A 24,258-nucleotide genomic window follows, 5' to 3' on the forward strand; every position below is an offset into this window, starting at 1 on the left:
GTCATGCTGACAGAAAACCCCTGGCACACAAGGGAATGAGATGATTGATGGCCATGGTATGCAGGATTCAAGATCGAGATTGGACCTTTTCCTGAAGGGTTTCACATACATTTAGTGATCAGGAAGAGAGAAACTCAGGGATCCCAGGTGCCTTTTCACTCAAGCATGCTGAAGAAAAGGGACCTTGGCATAAGGCTATACATGCCCCTCTCCTCATGGTCTCATCATCATGTCAGTCTTTTCATTCATGGTCATTTTCCCACTCCCTCTGCTGAGTTTCCTTTACACTCCATGCTAAACTCTGTGTGCATCTCAGCAGCCTAGCCGCAGGTTACTCCCAAGCTGCCTTCAACCGTCTTTCACTGCAGCTATGTACCTTTCCCAGCCAGTTTAGCTCCACAGAGCGACGTGGTTTACTCAGGGGAGGAAGCAGGGAGAAAAGAAGACTCCTTACACTTGGGGGTTGGAGTCCTGGACTGAGACTTGTCACAGCAGATCAGGGGGGGCGTTTATGTCCCTTGGTTATGCCATACAGACTTTCATGATAAATATACAGGCTACATTCCAACGGGTCAAACTTCAGTTCCTTTGCGAAAGCAGAGGAAAGAAGGGGAATGAAAACTTTCAAGCATGAACATGGAAAGCAGGATGAAAACAACAAATTTTTCCCCACGCTTACTCCTCTAAAGTAGATCTACCATTTAAGATTGAAATAAAATTTTAAAAAATCAGCACGATGGAGAACTCCATAAGGAAAGTTTCAGTCTGAACTATCGAGACTTAGCAAAAAGTTACAAACAACTGAAGATGGAATTTTATAGTGGGAAGCACCTGGCAATCTAGTAATGTTATACTCCCTTTACCAGATTATATTTGCCTACAAAGCAAAACAAAATAAAATTAACTGAGCAAAACCAGGTAAGCTCTTCAGAATGGTATTTGATGATCTTGAAAATGTACCCAGCCACTTTTGACAGTGCTCCTTTGACATGACTATACAGCATCAGGCAAATCGGTCCTACAGACATTATTTTACTTCACTAATAGAATAGGTTTGTAACAACATGCAGAGACAAATGCTTAATGTCACTCCCTTATAAAAGGACACCACTTAAATTGCAATGTTCAGCTGCTATCACTCTTGTTTTTAATTGCTCATCTTAATACAACATTTCCCAGAGCTTGAGAAACCTTACTAGAAGTCTGTTAACTGGAGAGAGGGAAAGGAACAAAAAAATCTGCCAGAGAGGACTTTCCAGCAGGGTGTTGTCATTCTTTGGCCATAGTTTCACAACAGATGACTCATAACCCTCAAGGAAGACATGAAACACTGAGAAAGTTCACTCCCCTGCTCAGAGAATTAAGGGACTGCCATAATGCAAACTAGGCCAGAAAGCCTAAAGGTCGTTACTTAGAAGTATCATTTTGTCTTAGAACAAGGACAGAGTTTAAGTGATGTAAACAGCTTTCATTTCCCATAAGAAGTATTAATGGAGGAAAAAAGGAAAAGATATTTTGATTTTTTTTGGAGGGAAAATAGAAAGCAAGCAGAGAAAAAGCAAAACTACAGCATATGCTTTCTCAATCAAGCATACCCAAGAGATGCACAGTATGATTTTATAACTTCCAAAGAACAAAATAATAACAAACATCCCAAAAGAAACAGGAACATATATAACTCTATAAATAACAATAGGAGAACACCACTCTGGAAAATTTACGAGGGAAAATATCCCTTCACAAAAGTAAGAGCTGCAATTTAAGGTGACTAAGAGGAAGTTTATATAGGCAAAAGAAAATATAAGAATAGCAAGGATAAAGGGCATAATTTCGGAGAAACCCCTCCTGTAGCTGGATTCCTGACATTACAACTTGCCTTGCCAGACTGCACAGACATTACTCTGACTCTTACGTCCAGTTTCCTTCATTTTGTCTTTTTGTTTATTCAGTTCATTTCTTTACAGTCTCAACGTTTGTCACTGAAATTATTGCAATATTAAGTAATTTAATAATACTACTGTAGTGTGACCATTGTCTCAGAAAAACGTTTGCAACTATTATTCTTGGAACTTCTCTGACCAGCTGAATCTGCTGACCCTGCTTTATTGTCCAGTAAACTAATAAAGTACTCATTAGCTGATACTTAAAAGTTCCATCTCCTCCTAACTCAAGTACTTCCAGTAACACATGCAAAGCTACTATTATTAATGGTAATGCACAGGTATTCCTGAGGATGAAACCAGAGATTTCCTTCTCAACTAGTCACTGTTTGAGAGAGAGAGCATACTATTTCAGACCTTCTTTCAGACCTTGTAGAAAGTGCAGTCACAGAAATAACCCTGCCTCAAGTGATGGCAGATTAATACATTTAGTTTATAATGAAAGAACAAACAGAAATAGGTGTGCAACCTAGATCTTGGCTTTAAGAAAGGCAAACTTTGACAAACTAAAGGGACTGATTAGCAAAGTTAACTGAACTGAGGACCTCACGGACTTGGGTACAGAGAGGCAGTGCAATTTATTCATGTCAAAGTGCAAAAATAATCAGGATTATCATAATCCTAAACCTCCAGAAGTAATTTGGTTAATAACTACCTCAAAAAGCATATAGAAATAAACAGGCCACCAAGAACTCATGGAAATAAAGACGGAACAGTAAAGAAAGCTATGTCTCAAAGACCGAGAATGTTTAGTTAAAGAGATAATTAGCAACCTAAATTAGACTTTGAAACAGATGTTACACAGTGAAATGTTTCTCAGATGCGTCTGAAGAAAAGGAAGGAAACATGGTGGTGACTATACTTTAAAGATGGGTACAGACAGATGGCCTCCAAATAATTTGTATCAGTTTTCAAGTGTGATGGTAAAACTACCTGGCTTTTATTCCGACACTGAGTATCAGTATTGCCTATCCAATGGCAAGATAAATAATGGAAATGAAACTCTGAGCAGCAGAGATAGAAGTGAAACCCTAGGAACCCAAAGCACTAAAGCGACCAGCGTGAGACAAGCTTGGCTCTGCTACTCCAAAGAGCTGACGGATTTATTTTCAATTCCAGTACCATGGCCTTTTAATCTTGTCAGTCAAATGAGATATCACATGAGGGGAAAAAAAATGTTATATTACTTTTATATTTAAACTAGGAAGATGGCAACTAAAGGTTGATAGATCTAAATTGAAATTCATAACTTTGGAAATGGCTATGAAAAAAGACAAAAGGCAGTAAGTAAAATGGGCTGAACTATAATAAACTACATAGGAATGCACATACTGGGTCAAACCAAAGCTCTACTTAGCCTAGCATCTTTCTCCAGTGGTGACCAGAAACAGATGCTAGAGAAAAAGTACATGAACATGACAAGTACTTTTCTCAAGTACCCTCCCAGGCTACAGTCACCTGAGGCCCAGGATTTTTGTGATAACTGTGCTTCATTCTATACATTTAGCAAGCTCTTTTTCATTAACATTGTCCAACCCCTTGAACCCATGAAAACTCACATCCTCCATAGTGTAAAATGGCAAGTTATTCCACAACTTAACTACATAGCGAATGAAAAGCCACCTCCAAGGTAGATTGCTGTTTACTTTATACATTCACTGATTTTCTAGATGTGCAAAAAGAAGTAGATTTGGTTCAGGAGGAAAAAGCAATGAAACACCTTAACCAGACTTAGACTGAACTCATTTAATATTTTTATTAATAACCCTGTCACAAATATTGTAAGTGCTATAAAGAAATTTTCTGATGACACAGAGCCAGAAGACTATAAACAGATGAAGTAAATCTCACAGATGCTTAAAAGCGGAATAAAATTCACATTGTGCAATATGTAATGTCATAACTGCAAGGACAAACACATTATCTTTGTGCTACAAACTGGAAGTTCATTAATTCATACAACTGTGTGGAGAAGGACCTCTGTGCACAAGGTGATCATAACATGGCTATCATCTGCCAACCTGATACAAAAATCAAAATGTAACACCAGGATGTACCAATAGAGATGGCCCAGTAGGGATAAGAAATATTGTGCAAAGCTCTAGTTAGATCTCACCTATACACCAATACATTTATTGTATACGCTTCTGGAGGCTGTTTCTTCAAGAGAAGGAAGAGTCTATCAAATTACTAAAAGGAGTAAGACTGTTCTCTGTTACTGTATCTAAGTATAAGCTGCAGGTAGAGGAAGAAACATTCAAGAAATACTTGAGCTGAATGACAGCACTAGCAAAAATAACCTGAGTATGAAAAAGAAAAAAAAAGGTAAAAATATTAAAGATTCCTAGCTATTACTCAACTGTCATAAAATAATCTTCCAATGGGAACAATATCAAGAAAAGAAAGCCCCCCAAAAACCTAGGTATATTTAAAATGGAACTAGATAAACTCACAAAAGAACCGTATAATCTGCCTGCATTAGAAGGGACCTGGTTTCAGTGATGTATTATGTTCTTTCTAGGCTTCTATTCTTAAATAAAACATACAGGCCACCACATGGAAAAGTAATAAAATTAAAAAATATATTATAATGGGCCTGCCAATCTAAAAAAGCTGAGCTGATGGCTGGAAGGTCTTTGACTCCAATTTCATCCTCCTTTTTATTAACTGGAGGAAACAGTCAAGCAAAGCCTTCTGTTCTGCGCTCTGTCCTCCTCCACTCTCAGCATTCCTCCTCTTTCTTACCTTCTTTCTTCCTGTGGTTTCTCTGAGCATTTCATTCTATGTCAACAGTTTCAGCTCCTATAACTCCCTGAGATTTTACCTAGAAGCAACAGAATTCACTCATAATTCTTATTCCTACTTTTTACGCTTATAATTTCCTTCCTATCTATAGTGAAAATTACCAATCTTGTTACACAAGGCAAGGAGGACTAACAGAGGCATGAGAGCAGTCTGCAAATCAAGATGATAACCCTGTATCAACATTCATCCAGAATGTATTCTTCACAGAATAAAAATACAGAACCTTTATAAAAAGAAAATGGTTAAAATCTTGCTGAATGTAATGATGCATGATGCATTCTCCTTCAGGAAAGCAGTTTACTCATTTTTAAGATTTCTTTCCTGATAATGTTCATACCGGAATAATACAGGAGACCAGACAAGAGCAGACTATCTCAGCTTGCAAATACTTCTGCATAGCCTATGAGTCTCTATACAGTTCTTTTCCAGTTTCATTATTCCTCAGAGATGGTACAGAAAACACTAAGATAATTTGTTCTCCTTTGACGTCCTTGAAGGAAAGCATTTCTTCAGAGAGATTTCCTACAGAGCTATAAGCAGGATACGCTTCCTAAGAGAGAAGGATGCCTTGTGCATTATCTACAACCACTTCCACTGGAGAACATACATGCCTGGACAGAGAAAATCATGTCAAGTATATGTCTATGTCACAGGAGACAAGTTCTGCAATTAGTCTAGCCACAACACACCAGTGCTCCGTGTATATTAATTTATCATAAATTATCATTAATTTATCATACATAATTTGTATCTTGAACAGACACCATACAAAAAATCAGAAGCAGAACCAAATCAAAGGTAAGGGTACTGCTAAGGGAAAAGGACTTTGTGATAAACTTCTTCATAAGCTGTGCTACTACTAAACCTGTAACAAAATTTTATTTTCACTGTTTATTTGTCTATTTGAGGGTTTTACCTGGATTAAACAATTTACTTTCCCCAAAAGACTGTACTATGCTTCCTGCGTCTGTATCACGTGGCAGTCTGCAGCAGGAAGCACATGACTCCAAGAATATCTCCTTCATATGATGGAAAAACCTTAAAGCCACACACATTTGCTGCTTGCTCAGAAGAAAGTAAGACACTATGGTTTTGTCCCCTATTATACAGGCTTGCTACAGTCTAAAAGAAGGTTCTGTAATGAAATAGGACTCTCTATAGTGTTGCAAGACTATAGTTACTCTACAAGAAAAAAGTAACAATTTCATCTGCTCAAAATAGACATTTAATTATCATACAATGTAACAGTTACTGCCACTTGATCAAAATTTAATTGGAGTATATTAGCATTTATGTAACAGACAACTTGGTTCCATTATGAACAAGAAACCATGCATAGAAGGGTGGAATATCATATCTATAATTCAGAGTGATCACAACAGTGCCTCACTCTTCATTAATAAAATCAATTAAGCTGAAAAATAAAAGATGAACTTGCAAAAAGTACTCTGCGTGTATAAACCAAGCAGATATTTAAACAAGAACTTGATTTTGGAACATTAAGACTCAAAAACATTCCAAATTCCCTCACAGCCTTGCTACCCTTTCAAAAGAGAGCTATAAAAGAAACAAAAAAAAAGTTTTTGAAAGCTATCATACAATACTGGGACGCTAATACTATATCCGAGATGTTACTATCACAAGTGGTGTAATCTAAACCATGAGAAGCTTGCTTTATACTTTGGAAATGATCCACAAAATCTACAGAAATATAGATCCTGTCTTCTTTTCATAATAAACGTTATTAACTATGCCTGGATTTAAAATACAAAGCATCAAGTCAAGTTTGCTTACATCTTTGCTAAAGAAAGAATTCACTCAGAGAGAGTTTTATTATCTTTTGCTTTTAGCATTTTATTTTAGTTTATGCCTTTGGTTGACTAAAATCTGTTAAACAATCAGTCTCAGAAATAATTCATATTCTAAGCTAGATGTAGGTCTGCAACAGATGACTAAAATATGGAGAAAATAACCTAGAATGTATATTAAACCTGCTGTCAAAAGTATTAGAAAAGTGGCACCCTCTTTTTTTCCTCCTCTGACTTTTAAGAAACTTGAAGTCAATTCTGATTCAAGATGCTATCAAAGTATTCATCTCCTAGAAATAGTACACTGCCATCATTTGTTAAAATGCAGTCAGTTTTTCCACTAGGATGCTACATGTAACACTGATAGTCTTGCAACAGTTACCCAGAAAAGATTCATTAGTGAACAGGAGATGTACAACAGCCCTTTTTTTTATGACACTTCAAACAGCTACCCGACATCTAAATGTAAAATTCCTACCTATTTCTAATTTTAATCGATCTCAGACTATGATTCTTTGGTGCACAGTGAACTTCAGTTATAGAAACAAAGAATTGTTACCTCAGCACTGCAATTCATATTATCTGTAAGAGTGTTAAGCTTCTAATTTTTCCTAACAGGAAGAATATGGATTCCTATGAATCAGCACCCAACTTCAAACACAAAATAGTCTCCAGAATGAGTGGCACTGCTTATGGACAACAGGCCAGTGTTTGACTTGATATGAACTGGCGTGGCTCTATCAAAGTCAAATTAAGTTTATTCAGTGTACACCTGCTTAGAAATAGGAAAAAAGCTCATACAAACCATTATTCTAAGTTTACTACGGTGTCCTCAGTTTCATTATGTCCCTCAAACCTTCCTCAAAAGTAAATCTGAATATTTTGAATACTCTCTCACAGCAGTTTATTTAATTCTCCAATTGCTTACATCATTTTATATCTCATTCTTCCTCCTGTTTTCATCTGAAGAAAGAAACAGACTATGTAAAATCTGTATTAAATAAGCATTCACTCTTGAGCGGTAGACTTTTTCCTAGTTCACTGTCTTCAGCATCTAAAGTACTATGACTTTCTGTTGTGCAAGTTAAACACCCATCCCCACTGTAAAGAATGCCCTCTGTAGCAACAGAATGGGACAGAGGGGGTTGAGCAGCTATACTGCCTTAATCACCTTTAAAAGGACATTATGTACATTTCCAGTACACTATATTTCCCACAATACAGAGCAAGCTAATTTCAAGTCTCAGCTTAGTCAACTACCTCGATGGTTACACAATACTGCATCACCAAAAGCTCTTCCTGGTAAGACTTAGGACAGCTAATAAAAAAAATATTCATTAACTGATGTCATTTCACATGATTTCAGGTGCTTACAACCTAAACCATTCCAATTCTCTGAAATGTGTTTAATGGACCGAACTGAATAATAATCATGTGAAAAATAAGCACACCCAAAGCACTGGTCAAGAGCTGACAACAAAAGCAACAAACTACTGCCAGTCCTCATAATCTCGCCTCAACAGAAATCTCCCAGCCTGGTCAAATACCAGTTTTCTGTAAGCCTTCCAGGTTCATCGTACCATCTGTACTTCAACTTCAAGGAACAGCTGTTGTTTTACCACCTCTGCTAAGGTATATGTTCCTGTATAGTTCATTTCTTTCAATACAATCTCAATGACACAAACCACCAGAAACAGCCAAGGTCTGTACACAGGACACTTCTTCATCCAAATGCCATTGTTTTAATGAACCTTAAAACTGTCCCATAAAGTGTCCCTGTCCTAAAAGTAATGAAAGACTTTACCATCCCAGTTATCAAAAATAAAGGATACAGTAGCACCAGCACAGACCACCTACCACCATAAACCTGGCCCATCTAAACAGTCTCTGCGGTCATCAGTAAAAACACCTAGAGAAGAAAAGTACACTCTAGCTGGAAACTGAAAATCACTGTTAAAGACAGCAGCACTGCAGTCTTTTGAGGAAAGATGCAGTGAATTTTAAATACTCTGGACACTGACCTGGAAAGCTGCAACGCAACAGCAGTTTAACCTGTCATGAACTTTAAAGAAAAAGCTTTTGCTTGTAATAACAACCCAGGTAACTTTGGGATTCAAACAACAGGGCTTTCTGTTGCTATATCAGCTCTAAAATTGAGATACAAGCTATGCTAACAATACCTCCAGATCACATACCGAATAATCTCCTTACTAGCATGCAAAAGATGCATGAGAAAAAAAGAGCAATTGTGTTACCAAGATAAATGTTACAGAAAAGCATCTGAAATTCTTAAGATCAAGCTTAGAGTTTTGATGTTGACTTCTCCAATTCAATATTTAAGAATGCAGAGCCAAGCTCTCTCACATTTTATGACCCTGATGCCTTTTTGATAGCCATTATTACTGTAATACATACAGGGCACAAGCTTCAGGAGAAACAGAAACTGATATGAAGGAAAGGAGCAAAAGAAAATGAAAAGCCCTATTGAGATGGAGGGGTTGGTATGATAAACAAACAAACCAACAACCCAACTGACAGCTGCAGAGGTTGGAGCACAGGGACAAAATTAACTTGAATGGTTCCAAAGTTAATCTGAGCAACTGCATTGGGTTTGCCAGGACTATGTAATTTGGAGGTGGAGAAAAGGATATACCACAGTTTCACGAAACAGTGTTACAGAGAAGTAGCATTCCTGTAAGAGCAGAAGGAGCTGCAGCCTTCCCTTCCCAGCATCACTGCCCAACGCCTCATGCATGCTCCAGTCACGTCATACGGCTGCACGCAGCCACAAACATCAGCTCCTAACTCTTGCGTGCCTCCATCCATTAAACTTGAATAGGAAGCTGTACTGCAAATCTGTTACGTATTGTTGGGTCTGAAAATAAGTAAAACCGAGATTCAGTCTGCAAGCAATGCTGAGTTCATAACTCTTTATTACTGCAACTTTAAGGAAAAAGTAGAGTAATACATTCCTCAGCTAATTTTAAGTTTTCAGATTAAGAAATGGGAAGCTAATGTACATTGCACAGTATTTTTACTGAATTTACCTGATTCTTTGAGAGTGCATCTGAAGTGCTATGTCCGGTTCTGGGCTCCTCAGTACAAGAGAGACACAGAAACGCTGCAGTGAGTCCAGCGAAGGGCCCCAAAAGTGATTAAGGGACTGCAGCATCTCTCATACAGGGAGAAGCTGAAAGAGTGAGACTGTGTAGCTTGGAGAACAGAAGGCTTAGGGGGAATCTATAAATACCTGATATGTGAATAAATATGCGATATGAAGAAGACTGAGTCAGACTCTTGTCCATGGTGCTCATCAACAGGACAAGAGGCAATGTGCTCAAATTTAGATACAGGAAATTCCACTTAAACATAAGAAAAAACTTCTCTACTGTAACAGGGATTGAACATCAGAGTAGTCAAGTTTTAACAAAAAGGTAAGGAAAAGCAGGAGGTATATAACAAGAAAGAATTTAACTGGCAAAGTATGCAAAGAAAGAATTATACTTGTATCATATTGCAACAAAGAAAAAAAATATTGGCCTTGATTTTTCATATTTTGACAATAATTTTGTATAGAAAGGACGTTGAGTCACAGGGGTATAAACCAATAAATTATCCTGCAGAAGCAAGCCCAAATTGGTTATTTGTTCATGTTTTCAGATCTTTTCCTTTTTTCCCCGCCACTTGCATCTCACTGGTCAGATAAGCTGCCTGTTTTAACACATTGACAGTTCCAATAAAGTATAAATGTTATAAAATACCAAGATATCACCATTTTGAAGATTTTAAGCACTTCATCTCTCTACAGTTCAGTAGGAAGCCAAACCTGCCTGTTGGTTCCCCATCACAAGTTTTGGAACCACATGCAGATGATCTCACTTTAATCAAACAACTACCCCATCACGCTGTTTTCAAAGGTATAAATTCTTCTTCTCCTCTTCCTTATTATACAAAATTACTACAATGTGAGTAAGGATATCTTACTCTGATCCTAACTTGAAGCTGCTCCCTGAAAGGCCTGTAAGCACACTACACTAAGGAGCAGAACATAACAGTAGAGCAGATACAAGACTGAAATAACAATTGCAGAGTTCTCAAAAAGAGATTTAAGGAGAAAAAAAAGACAAACAAGTGTTTAAATTTGCAAGATTTTTCAGAATACTGAGAAATAATCTACAACGCAAACGAAACAGCTCAGTTTCAATGCTCTCAGACCTCATAACACAATGTGGTGCATGCTGCATGAAACAACAGATGAGTCTGTTAACTTTTAAAGACATGAACATAACTATTATTTTTGCAAAAGCAACAATTGACAGTACTCCTTCTGTTTGGAGGCAATTGCTCTCCATTACTCCAATCTGCTTTAGTACAATAATTACAAACTAAAACAGATGCCACCAGCTCAGCCACCAAGCCCTCCACTCACTGCGATTCAGCAACGGCAGACCCACATGGGCAAGCTGCAGTAAGAGATATGCTACGGCTGTCTCAACCCCTTCACAACAAAAGCGGGCTCTGCTTTGGCTCTCCCCATGCGTATAATAAAAAAGGGCACTTGGGGGCATTGCAAGTACTGCAAGGAAACTGGAAGAATAACCAGAGTAAATGATACATAGAGCTGGATACAAGCTGTTCGAGAAAGGAGTTTGTGTAGGGTGCAGCCCTTACCATTTAGCTTTGTGGTTGGTGCAATAAAAATTCAGGAAGAGAGCTAATACACACTCTGCGCTGAATTTTGAGTGAAATGCTACCTCAAGACCTTTGCCTTAAGAAAATCACCTGCATGAGCTGCAACTTAATTGCATATATCAAAAAATCCCCTCCTCCCCCCCAAACAAAACAAAATCCCAAACCCAACTAGTAGCAGAGTAAAATAAAGCCTTATCTACAAGAGGCCACAGTAAATGACTTGATGTTACCTGCACGGCTGAATGTCAGCCCTAAGTTATGCGGCAATGACAGCACTCTGTCTGCAAAATACACCTCTTTACTCTAGCTGCCTAGTAACAACCACCTCTACTGCAAAAATGAAATGGGGACATCTGAATGGGACATACAGGCATTCTAGGCAAGGTCACCGTTCATTGGGTTCACTTGCCTTTTGAAGATCAGAACTAATATCCAGAGTTACACTATGAGCCATCAATATTTTGCAACTCTAAAAGAGAGGAAAACTAGAAGACCATAAAGTTGCTGTTCATTGATGTATCATGGTTTAGGCCCCAATAAGGGGAAGTGCTATTCAAACTCAAGGACAAATCCCCCTTCCTCCCCCCAGGAAAGAGTACAAGTTAGTTATGTATAAACTGACTGAGTAGTCAGTTGACTGGAAGTTTTTGATTGCAAGTGGGAAGGTTATTTTAGATCTTTGTCCAATGTGAGTAATGGGAACAGAAGTATTGTTTTGTTTTTAGAAGAAACTGGCAAAAGTCTACAAAACTTCATTGAGGCTACTCAGTGAAGTCCTTATTTTTGAACAACACATCCACACGTACACACATACACACACAACTATTGATTCCTCTGAATTCTGAAGTGTTAAGACAAATTAAGTGCCCCCCAAACTAACCTCTGTCAACTTGAAACTCATTTTTGCTCCTACTGAAGTCAGTGGCAAAACAATTTTTGATTGCATCAGACAGAGCTCTTGCCTTACTACTTTTGTTTTCTCTTTCACTGTCAGTAGTGCATGAACTGTGTGAAGTTCATGTTTAGCAGGAAGATAAATATTTTTACTGTGGTACTATTTTTATTTGAAAACTGAATTTATATATGCTCTATTTAGCTCATAGTTGTACAACACATTACTATCAGGAGCTTAGTATTGCATAAAAGGAATGAAGTAGCTGACACGAGCATTTATAAAAACAAAATAGCTAGCATAACACTGACAGCATGCCTCCTTCTGTCAAGCCTCTTAATGTTAATAAGTAGTGCTCCCTATATAGGCTAGTTATTCTTTTCATTGTGTTGTACGAGAATGAAAAGTTACTAATTGTTAGTAGCTTTGATTACAAATCAGATGCAAAGCAACATCACCTAGTACTATACTAGCACTTAAAATGTTCCTGACAACCTGAAAACATGTTTTTAAGGTTCACAGCTACCTATTAGCTTCATTAGCTTTATGGATACTACTGACACGTGAATTTTATCTTAATACATTTGCACTTTTGTACTGTGTATAATTGTATAAATACTTCATAGACCACAAGCAATAAAAAGGAAGAAAAATTATGATCCAGTTAACTGCAACAACTATTTATGGCCCTGTTTAGACCTCTGGGCAGATCACAATAAAGTTGCTGTGCAGCGCTTCTCTTACATAATGAATCATTCTGTGCACTTGCAGCAAACACCCAGGTAAGGTTCACGGTTGCATCTGGCACCAAGGACTATAACGAGGAATCACGAAAAAGGTTTGCTGCTGCAGAGATTAGCAAGTTTTGGAACAGGCAATGCCATCAGTGATAGGATACCTTCGTCCTGGTACCTAAACTCGACTCCAGCCCCAGCTACTGCTACGCAAGCCACTGGCAAGCTCCAGTCTCCCTCACTGATACACCCCTTACTGACCACATTTGAATACAGAGTGCACCCCTGAAGCAAGGCCACCGCACAGGCAACACTGTGAAAAACGCCTGGATCCCAAACCCCTGCGTGACAAGGGCATCTGCATTTGTTGGCTTTCTAAAGGCAGGAACATATAGACCTGAAACCCTCTTCCTTCGGCTGCCAATATCTAGAAAAAAAAGAGCTGCAGGTCCTCAAGGGCTGGAAAGAGCCCGAAGAGAAGGAGAAGAGGCAGGAATCAGCAGGAAAAGAATCAACATATTAAAATGTCTTGCTTCTGTCGTACCCTACCTCCAGGTCTCCATGTAGCATATTCTGTTCCCAAACTGTAACCACTCCCCACCCCACTGTCATACAATCCCAAAACACACTGGTAACATTTGCTGCCTGCACATCACAGATACCGATGCATGACTGATCACCATTTCTCTAATCCTGGTCCTGGATACAGCCTACAGCTGCGTAGTTTCTCAATTAATGGGCAACAACCTGAAGCACCTTCGTGCCAACAGGACAGTTGGCTGAACACAAAAACTACAAGAGAATGGAAAACGTTGGTGCCGAAACTGCAATATGCTCAGGCAAGCTTGATCCAGAAATGAAGAACATGGAATCCACAACCCCCTCAAAAAAAGATAACTGACCTAGTTGAGAAAACAGGTCTTTCACCCCATAACAATCTTAGCCATGTATTTTTACATCTCCTAGTTCCACCCTTGCCCCAGGAAACACTGTTAAGTCATGTCCAAGTTTTATATATGACATCTTTATGGAAAATAAACACAGCAGTTAGATGAGGGAGGATTATTCATTTGTTCTTTCGTCAAGACATTCTGGGAGGATTTAGAGCACAGGAGGTAGACTAGGAAAGCCTGGAAATTTACTGATGCATGTGCAATGCCTATTACAGCTTCTGTTTCTCATGCACCTCCATTTTGGATTATTCTAAACATTGGCAATAGCTACACAGCTGCTTCCTTTTGATAAAAGGTTGGAGCATATTCAGCCAATTAAAAGCTATGCAAGTGTTTCACACACAACTTCCAGGAATTTGTTCTGCATGATGAGTTTTTATTACTATAAAAAGTATTTACCAAATGATTTAGTGAAGTATTTCCTTAATGTAAACAAGTGTAGAGCTCCAGAAATGTGTGATATCATCATAAAATGTGAAAGCAGGGAAGTCTTCAAAATGATAATATCAGTATTAAGACGAGACAGATCTCTATACCCTGTCATCCACATGCGCACCCTACTTACAACCTCTCCTGAAATCAGCCAGAGAATCATGCATTTTACCTCCAAAATAGTTCAGCGAGCATGTATCTCCTGGTTTCCTGCAGTGCTCATCACCTCATTATTTAAGTACTTGACAGACAAATTTCATCTGCAAAGCAAGGCAGTAATAGCCATCCTTCTAGACAGACTGCAGAGAAAAAGGTCTTTTATCCAATACTCTGGAGGAAAACCTAAGTTTAAGGATTCACTGAATTAATTTTGAAATAGCCTGGACTAAAGGAATATGCAGCATTACTCAATCCTCTGGCACTGCTTTGATTTCTCTTTGGAATATTCATCAAATAGCAGCTACTCAATTCCTTTTAAACAGTGATTCCTTCCAGCACAAAAAACCACATCCTACTGTTCGTGCACACCCACCCTGTGTTTCTGTGTAGCAAGGAGACGGGAGCGGCCGAGTTCCTCCTTGATGAGTTGCCCCTGGAAAGGATGAGACACATATAAGCTGCAGCTCTGAAGCTCTCTTTAGCATCATCCCATCGCAGCCTGTCCTCTTACTCAGCCCTTCTCCAAGCTCAGCCTCTTGTGGTTACTTTAGCCTAAACAGACCAATAGATATGGGAGAGAGACAGACATTCAACTTCTAAGACACAGTAACTGCTAACATGTATTTGTCCTGCATCCCATGATGGGAGGGCAGTGGATGTTGTCTACCTGGACTTTTAGTAAGGCTTTTGACACTGTCTCCCATAACGTCCTCATAGGCAAGCTCAGGAAGCGTGGGCTGGATGAGTGGACAGTGAGGTGGATTGAGACCAGGCTGAAGGGCAGGACTCAGAGGGTTGCGATCAGTGGCGCAGAGTCTAGTTGGAGGGCTGCAGCTAGCGGTGTCCCCCAGGGATCAATACTAGGTTCAGAATTGTTCAATATATTCATCAATGACATGGATGAAGGGATAGAGTGCACCCTCAGCAAGTTTGCTGATGATACAAAACTGGGAGGAGTGGCTGATATACCAGAGGCCTGTGCTGCCATTCAGAAGAACCTCGACAGGCTGGAAAGACGGGCAGAGGGGAACCTCATGAAATTCAAAGGGAAGTGCAGGGTCTTGCACCTGGGGAGGAATAACCCCATGCCCCAGTACAGGCTGGGGACTGACCTGCTGGAAAGAAGGAGGAGGCTCCTTCTCTGAGGAGAAGGACCTGGGAGTCCTAGCGGACAACAAGTTGACCGTGAGCCGGCAGCGTGCCCTTGCGGCCAAGAAGGCCGACGGTATCCTGAGCCGCGTTAGGCAGAGCGTTGCCAGCGGGTCGAGGGAGGTGATCCTGCCCCTCTCCTCAGCCCTGGGGAGGCCGCACCTGGACTACTGTGTCCAGTTCTGGACTCCCCAGTACAAGAGAGAGATGGAGCGCCTGAAGCCAGTCCAACGGAGCGCTACAAAGATGATGAAGGGACTGGAGCATCTCTCCTATGAGGAAAGGCTGAGAGAGCTGGGCCTGCTCGGCCTGGAGGAGAGAAGGCTCTGGGGAGATCTGATCAATGTGTACAAGTATCTGAAGGAGGGTGGGGGATGTCAAGAGGATGGGGCCAGGCTCTTCTCCGTGGTGCCCAGGGACAGGACGAGAGGCAACGCGCTCATACTGAAATACAGGCAGCTCTGTCTGAGCGTGAGGAAAAAGTTCTTTGCTGTGAGGGTGACTGAGCCCTGGAACAGGTTGCCCAGAGAGGCTGTGGAGTCTCCTTCCCTGGAGACATTTAAAAGCCACCTGGACACAATTCTAGGCGATGATGCTCTAGGTGACCCTGCTTGAGCAGGAGGGTTGGACTAGAGGATCTCCAGAGGTCCCTTCCAACCTTAACCATTCTGTGATTTTTGTCACCTGCTTTTACAGAAATATTTATAAACTTCATGGGTTTACAGGCTCCCACCTTCTCCATTCCCCCCTCCCTTGTTAAACACAAAAACTATTAAACCAGCCATTAGAAAAAAAGCTTTGGAGCAAAGAGTAGATACAAGAACATTAATGTTAGTAAACTATAACAAGTTAAATGCAACATAACATAGGAGTAATGACAGGCATATTCCTTACAGTGATAAACTGTTCTCTTTGAAGTAATGAATCTTTCAATTTGACAATACTTTGAATATAAAGTCATACAAAGAAAAGACTAGAAGGATGAGAGTACATCCAGTCGATCCCATTACCTAAAAGGCTAGATCAAATGTAATTTAATAAATACACTATAATTAAGGGCAACAAACAGGTAGATGTAAACAGAAAAATCTTGAAGTTCCACAACAAATGCCAAATTTTCAATATAGCAACTACACATATCCATCCATAACTGCACACATACACACACACTACAGACCCATGACCTACCTCTACAACAGAATGGAAATCTTCCTGAAAAAAACAGTGAAGAAATAAAAAAGAACGAAAGGCTGTTTTCAGAATACTAGATTAAAAAGAGAGGAAAACAAACAACAGAAAAGGTACTACAACAATCTGACTCTTACAAACAGTAAGTGAAGAACGAGGGTAGGCTAAACATTTCCAGAAGAACGAAATTCAAAGTGAAAAACAGAAAGGTGTGATCTTAGGTCCTCTAGTTCATTACTTTGCCTGGTCATCCAGTAAGGAACCACATACTAAGTACAACTATGCTTGTGTGTGTAACATAGCAAAACTCTAAAAAACTTCCTGGATGTTTTAATGAAAGATCTGTCAGCGCGTTCCAACACCTACAAACAACCTCTGAGACAGCCTGATTATTAATTTATATAACATCAGTTACCTCACTTTCACATAAAAAGGTATATATTGCAGATGTATCAAAGAGGTATTGCACAGACTGAGTCTATGCTATGAATGGTGGACAATGGGAGTCCACCAATATCAGTTTGCCAGTCACATGGCAAACTTCTACTGACTTTTCAAAATAAACAGACTACCAAGTGTATTTAACACAAAGATAATACTGTAAATAAACACAGGTAATTGCATATGCAATGCGTATTTGTCACCTATTTGGAGAAAAAATTACTCAAAAACTCATGAGTGATTATGAACAAGATGTGACTCTCCTTATTATAAAAACATTTCTCTTTTCTCAAAACACAGTGATCTTCTCATCCTTTAACATGCACACAGTTGTTAATTGAGTTACAAAATCATATCACTACAACTTCCATTTTGCATTTCACTTCTGCTTGGGAAAAGGAGTTCCACAAAAGCCATTTCCCCATGAAGCAGAGGTAAATCCAGTTTTCTTTTGCAGATGCAGTCAACCAGAATAGACAAGTTTGCTTAGATAAAACATGCCACAGTAAATGATGACACATGACCTCCACCTACAGAAATCTTGTTTGCTCAGTAGAGGAAAGCTAGGACTGATTATGTGCAGAGCGTGATTTACATTCATGGGAAGGATCACAGCACATCCTCTCCAGGTCCTGAAAAATGTGCTTCTGCAGCAACAGAAGCCAGTTCGCTCTGCCAGTCTTAAAAACGTTCAAAGAATTGCCCTACAAACAATGTTTATCTCCGTTTGAAAATATCCACAAAAACTATAAAACCCAAACAACAGCACATTAAGGAAAAGAGATATTATAGACATATTTTCAAGAAAGAGTGAGAAATGTGGAATCGTGGGTGAGAAGTAGTACAACAGCTGTGATTGGTGAGCAGTGCGTGAATATACCTTTAAACGTTATACAAGCGCTAGGTGAATTTCAGACTGCCTCGGAAGGCAAAAGTCTGTTGAATAAAACTTGTTGACAACGTTGTTAAAACAGAAAACTAATATTTGATAGCGAAAAAACACAGCTCACTATAAACGTCAAACACAGAATTAACAAAGCAGCGCACGGAGATTTTGGACTCGAATTTCGGCGCATAACCCAACCATCTGTCGACCAGTTGTGCAGCAAAATCAAGATAACGGGGCAATCCCCGAAAGGACGGCAGCATTTCGCCGCTTACCAGCATCCCCGCGGTAACTACGCTCCGCCGGCGGATTAACCTCGGGGAGACAACGCTCGCCACCGGCAAAAGAAAGCCGGCAACAGCGGTCTGGCCAGAGAGGCAAGGCGAACAGGGCGCTCAGCCCCCGGCGGAGCCTGGAGCAGCCAAGGCAGCCGCGCCGCGCCGGGGCCGCCGAGCCGGGCGAGGACTCCGCACCCCGGGGACCGCGGGGGCGAGCCCCGGGCGGCCGGGACCGGCACCGCCAGCGCTCACTGGCCGGCAAGGCCGAGGGGGTGCCGCCCGCCGCGATGCGGGGCTACAGCCGAAAAAGTTAATTTGCCACTGCTGGAGGGGAGTCGCTCCCACCCCCTCTGCCACCGCCGGGCAGCCGCGGGCAGGGCTGCGGGACCCCCCCCCCCCGACACCTTCCCTGCGCCGCCAGAGACGCCGCGAGACCCCAGCAAAAACTCCGCGGGGAGCCCCCGCGCAGCCGGCGCAGCACACCCGGCCCCGGGGCTCACCCAGCCCGGCCCGGCCCGGCCGCGGGGCGGCTCCATCGCCCTCGGGGCTGCGGCCGCCCCGACCCCGCCGCGGCCGCCGGGAGCTAGCCACGGCCGCCCGCCCCGGGGCGCGGCGAGGGGCCGCCCGCGCCCAGCCCGGACACCAGTTGCTCGGCCCGTGGCGAAGAAGTGGTGAAACAAGTCGCCGAGCCGCGGGGGCAGCGGGTCCCTCAGCCCCACAGGCGCAGGGGGCAGAGCGGGGCGCGGGGGTCTGCCCTGCCATGCCGCCCGTCTCACCTCCTTAAGTTCCTTGGCCACGTCTTTGAGGTCCCCCAGGACTAATTCCAAATCCTCCACGATGATCTTGATCTGCTCCTTCACCTTGGCTTTGGAGGCTGCCGGCGGCCCCTCGGACGGCGACGAGGAGGAGGATGCGGTCCCCTGGGACTGGGCGGACATCCTTCGCGGAGCTCGGCGCGGCCAGCGGGGCACGCAGGTCAGGCGAGCGCCGCGGCCGCCGGCCGCCTGGCCCCGTCCCTCCGGCTCCGGGAGCTGCTGCTGCTGCTGCCGCCGCCGCTGCCGCCGCCTGCCCGCCCGCGCATCCCGCGCCGGGGGCGCCGCGCCGCGCCGCTCTCCGCCGGGCGGCCGCGCTGTGCAGCTGCCATCGGCTCCCGGGAGCGGCGCGGGGGCCCGGCCGCAGCCCGCCGTGCGCCGCGCCTGCGCCGCGCCCCGCCCGCTCGCCCGCCACCGGCTCCGGCCGCGAGAGGGGCCGGGGGAGGGAGGAGCGCCCGCCGCCCGCATCGCCCCCCGCCGCCGCCCGCCCAGAGCGGCACCGCGGCGGCTCCGGCGGCAGGGGCGCTCCGCCCCCGCGCGCCGCGGCCACGGCCGCCCGCCCGCACCCCTGCTCCGCGCCGGCCGGGCCGGCTCCGCCGCAGGGAAATACCCACCGAAACTCTCTCCCCTCCCCTCCCCCCCCCCGCCCCGAAATAAAACGCTTTTAGCGGCTCGCAGCCAAATTCCCGTCGAAGGGCAACGGCAGCGCTGCCTGGCTCTGGCGCAGAAAGTCAGGCGCGGGGTGAGTGTCCCGCACGGCGGAGCGCCGCTCGCTTCGCGCCTCGACGGGGCAGCAGCTCCCGTCAGGAGGCAGCGATGAGGATGGTGCCCCCAAGCTGGTTAGGGGCGCCTCCGTCTCTCTGCACACCCCCATGTACCCGAGCAAACAGAGTGATCAGTAGACCCTGTTCTCCTCGGGAAGTGAAGGTTACACATCCCATCAGATAGAAATAAAAATGCATGTGAGCAAAAACAGCTTTTAGGAACGGTACCTGGCTCCTTCTCTGAAGCAGAGGCTGGTGCTGCTTCTGAACACGCGCTGTTCCTAGCTTTATTCAGAGATCAGTTTGTGGGGCAAAAGGAAGAGGTTGCTAGGTATCGCTCACCTCCACCGTTTTTTCATCTTACTGCAAAAAGGTGACATGTTCAGGTAAAAGGAACTGTTTCAGGACTTTCTACCGCCCAGTAGCCAAGTCCAGCAAGAAGGGGGCATGCAGCCAAGCCCTGCTTCGAGAATCACCCTGCATGGGTGCACCTGACTTTGATACTGTAAATGCTTCTGTTTCTGAGAGAGTTTTGGCAGCTTGAGATGTTTTAACTTAGCTAAAGCAAAAGGGGGGAAGCAGATACATTGCCCAGAGCAATGTCTGCACCTCGGTGCATGAACCGTTTGTCTTTGGGATAGGTATGGTGCTGGGCTGTGAATAGACAGGAGCTGACAGCACTGCTTAGCAGGATCCCATGCTTGCTGTCCTAGTTTAGGTGGAATTATCTTTCCACTTTCACCAGTATAAAATCTGCAGTGTTCGGCTGAAATCATTTTTTAGTACTGGGCATATATTAGAAAAACATTTTCAATTACTACTTCATGGGGCTTTTAATTTCAAAGAGGCCATCTTCAGACCCCTTATTGCTTATTTTCCTCAAGTTTAATGACAGATTTTTTTTCATCTCACCACAGCAAAAGCTTTTCAAACATTGACTTTTAAAAGCTTTCCTGCTGGTTATTTTTGCTTAATTGTTTCTCTATGAGCAACAACATCATATGATTTTTGAAGCTAGCCAAGTAATGCAGTTTGAATCTCTAACCTGAAGTCACCACCAAATTGAGAAGAAAACAGCCCACAAGATGTTGAGCAAGTTTAAAGTAATTTGTATGTTTGAATACCCTTCCTTGCAGGCATTGTCTGAACAGAAAAGGGGAAACGCTCATGAAAAGCTTTTAGTGACGCGATCCGTGTGGAAGCCAGTTCACATCCAGCTGATAAATAGGGAAAAAGGTCTGTAGCATGATAAAGCTTTTAAGGATACTGTAAAACTATGCAGTATACTGTATACAACTATACGTAACACGGTTTAAATAGGTAAGAGATTGCTTCTACTTCTGTAGGGATCACCAATGTTGTCATACAATTGCCACTAGATTTCCTTTACAGACCCTCTAAATTTTGTCTAACCTAACCGAATGTTCGTGATTAGACCTGTTTTTCCTACACAATGACTTCTTCTCACCACTAAATATTTTTCCTGTAAGAAATGAAAAATGTGTCTGTCTCACCAGCTGGTTTTAAATCATGACAAAGCTTTACCCATAATCCTGTGGTTATCAAGTTTCCCTAATCCATGACCACATTTGGAGACTTCCCAAAACTTTTGAGGGTATGATTCGCATCCGCCTCCCCAATTCCTCCACTCGTATAGCAACATTCACAAAGAATTGTAAAGGTAGAGGGAGAGAGAGTAATTTTTCTAATAGTTGTGCAGGCATATAAAACTTTTTCAGAACTTATTTTTCTAGGTCCTGAGTAAAGTTCATTGACCTACCTGAGAGTCATTTGATGCCATTAAAAAACTGCTATGCCTTGGTAACCCATAGCTAAATAACAGCAAGTGTCCCAGAGCAAAATAATGTATCTAATTAGCTGCTTGGTTTCTTTTGCTTCCGTGTCTGCAGATAAATGTTATTTATCAGTTTGTTACCAGTTTCTTCTTTTTCTGAAGCTTTTCTGACTGTCACCTCACAAAATCTGGAGTGGCTATTCACTAACGGGGAGAAAAGGACTAGTTTCTTACCTGAAGTTTGACTCCTGCAGGTCTTCAAGAAGATGCAGAGAATGCCAAGTAGTCTCCTCAAAAATCAAATCCTCCCACAGCACAGAGGAGTGATCCAAAGCAGTTCCTGCCACCTGGGAAGAATAAACAATATGATCAGGGACCTCTACCGTGTCAATGCCAGAACTGTTCATAGATCAGGATCACAGAAAGGAGAAAGGAGAAATATTAAGAACTATTCAGCTTTGTATTTGTTGACTCATTTGCAAATTCCCTGCTACACCTTACCGAGACGAGGATCTCTCTTTTTTCTTTCTTTTTCTTTCCTGAACCTCATTTTCACCCCTAAAACTTAACTGCATTTGAGAAAGTTCTTTTGGAAGTAAAAGCTTAAGACCTTCAAAGTGCAGTTCACTGATCTTCCACTAATACTTTTTAATCCAGAAAAAAAGCACCCAGACAAAACCAAAACACACATTAAATGAACACTTAGTGAAGTAATGTGGCACTCAGCCATGCCATTGCCAGCTGTAATCTCATTAATCTCACAAGTTGGAGTGGAGCTTGGCCTGCTCAGTAATTGGAAAGGACATCTCTCAGCAAAACCTCTCAAGAGGCTGCAAAATTTTGTTTTGGTGATTCAGTAGATGGCACTTTTCCTTCTGGGAAAAAAATATTCTATATCTCAGCCCAGTGCCACAAATAGAACTAACTGAACACACTCACACAAAGAGCAGTAATTTGATTGTGCTATTTTATTTATGCTGTTTATTGTGTGTATGGAGTCACAAAGGGAGTTGGAGAACATGCAGGAAATCATGCTTAATTGTAAAATGTGTATGAATCACAAATAATTTTTATGGGAATCATCCAGATCAGTATAAACAAATACAGTAAATTTAACTACTTTTAAATGTAGTCACTTGTAAGTCTCTTATTGCAGTGGAGGGAGGGAGGGACTGCAAAGCAACCAGAACCCCCAAATACTTACCTACCCGGGAGAAGCTCATACAGTACCACAAACATTTTAAATTTAAGCATACATGACAATACAAACAAAATGATCAGTTTGCAAATTATGTAAGTAGAACTGTATCCAGCATATCCCAAGTCATAAGCATTTCAGATACAAGACTTAAAAATGAATTTCCTGTTGCGTGTTGGAAGTATTTTGTTTGGTTTTGTACCATTTATCAAAGATAACAGCAGAAAAAAGTCTTCTAGGTCAGATAAAGCATTTTTAATCCAGATGTTATGTTGCATTTCAAACATCTGCAAACTTTCCAAAGAAAATTAAAGAGTTTACTGAACAAAAACCTACCTAGATAAACAAACTCAATCATTCTGAAGATGTTAACATTAAACCTTGTTTTCTATTCTTTTCAATTTTTCCGTAAAGGAAATATTCAGTAACACTGATACAAGATAGGGAAGCACTGAAACATCAAACTTCATATTAAAAAAAAAAGTAACATAAGCCTTAATTCAGTTTCCATGGGCTTGCGAATTGAACACACGCTAATTAAAATATTCATTGAAATCTTCAAAATTAATCAAAGGTTAAACTAAAACAATGAGTTAAGATATAGTACAAAGCCACTAACTGACCCTCACGGTACTTGTAAAACAAAGGTTTTGACCTTTTATTGTTTCTGTCTCAAAAGAACAGTGGCATCTGTCCTGATCTCTTTCCAAAGTGAATGTGGTCCTATATTTAACTGAATATGGTGTTCTTCTCTGAATTCTTACATTTTTTGACAATTATACTGAGAAAGTCATACTGGCTGTTTAAGCCCCAAAGTACAGAGTTGTAGTTCGTTTGGGCAGAGGCGGACACAAAGCAAAGGCTCTGCCTTTGATTAAAGCAGAAAAATTAAAAGCACGTTCTGAAGTGTAGTATAATTAAACAACATGTTATTTTACTTCTTTAAAAACCAAAAAGTTATTCCCTTAAAAAGAAACTCTGAATCACACCAAAAAAAACAAGACACTTGCTGAATTCAGTTTGCTCATTTCCGAGCAATAACTAGTAAATATAACGGAAGTCAAGATTAAGACAATGTCGTAATTCACACCAAGTTCTTGTCTTACTACTTACTACAACATTTTTCTTTTTAATACTGGTTTATAAACAGGCATACCATATGCTTAGTATGTAACTAGTGCTACTACGATTTAATCAAGTACACAATCCACACATACATTTCTCTAAGGACTTACACATTGGTAAAGATGGTACAAGACTGATTATTTGCACAGCTGAAGTCTAAGCGGGGGGCTAAGATTTTAAGAAATAGAGCACAGTTTTGACTGACTG

General features: G+C 41.7%; 1 protein-coding gene across 5 annotated transcripts in view; it reads right to left on the reverse strand.

The window, feature by feature from the left end:
- The window catches only part of LOC104150540 (protein Largen), a 157,808-nt gene extending 138,456 nt beyond the window's left edge, over window positions 1-19,352 (reverse strand). For all 5 annotated transcript variants that reach the window (XM_068928653.1, XM_068928652.1, XM_068928650.1 and 2 more), the window contains exon 1: window positions 19,134-19,352. In XM_068928653.1, the coding sequence (XP_068784754.1) occupies window positions 19,134-19,295 (162 nt within the window). In that variant the 5' untranslated portion in view covers window positions 19,296-19,352. The remainder of the gene's footprint in view (window positions 1-19,133) is intronic.
- Between the last annotated feature and the right edge of the window lie 4,906 nt (window positions 19,353-24,258).

Source organism: Struthio camelus, chromosome Z (genome assembly GCF_040807025.1).
Source record: "Struthio camelus isolate bStrCam1 chromosome Z, bStrCam1.hap1, whole genome shotgun sequence".
Classification (NCBI taxonomy): Eukaryota; Metazoa; Chordata; class Aves; order Struthioniformes; family Struthionidae; genus Struthio; species Struthio camelus.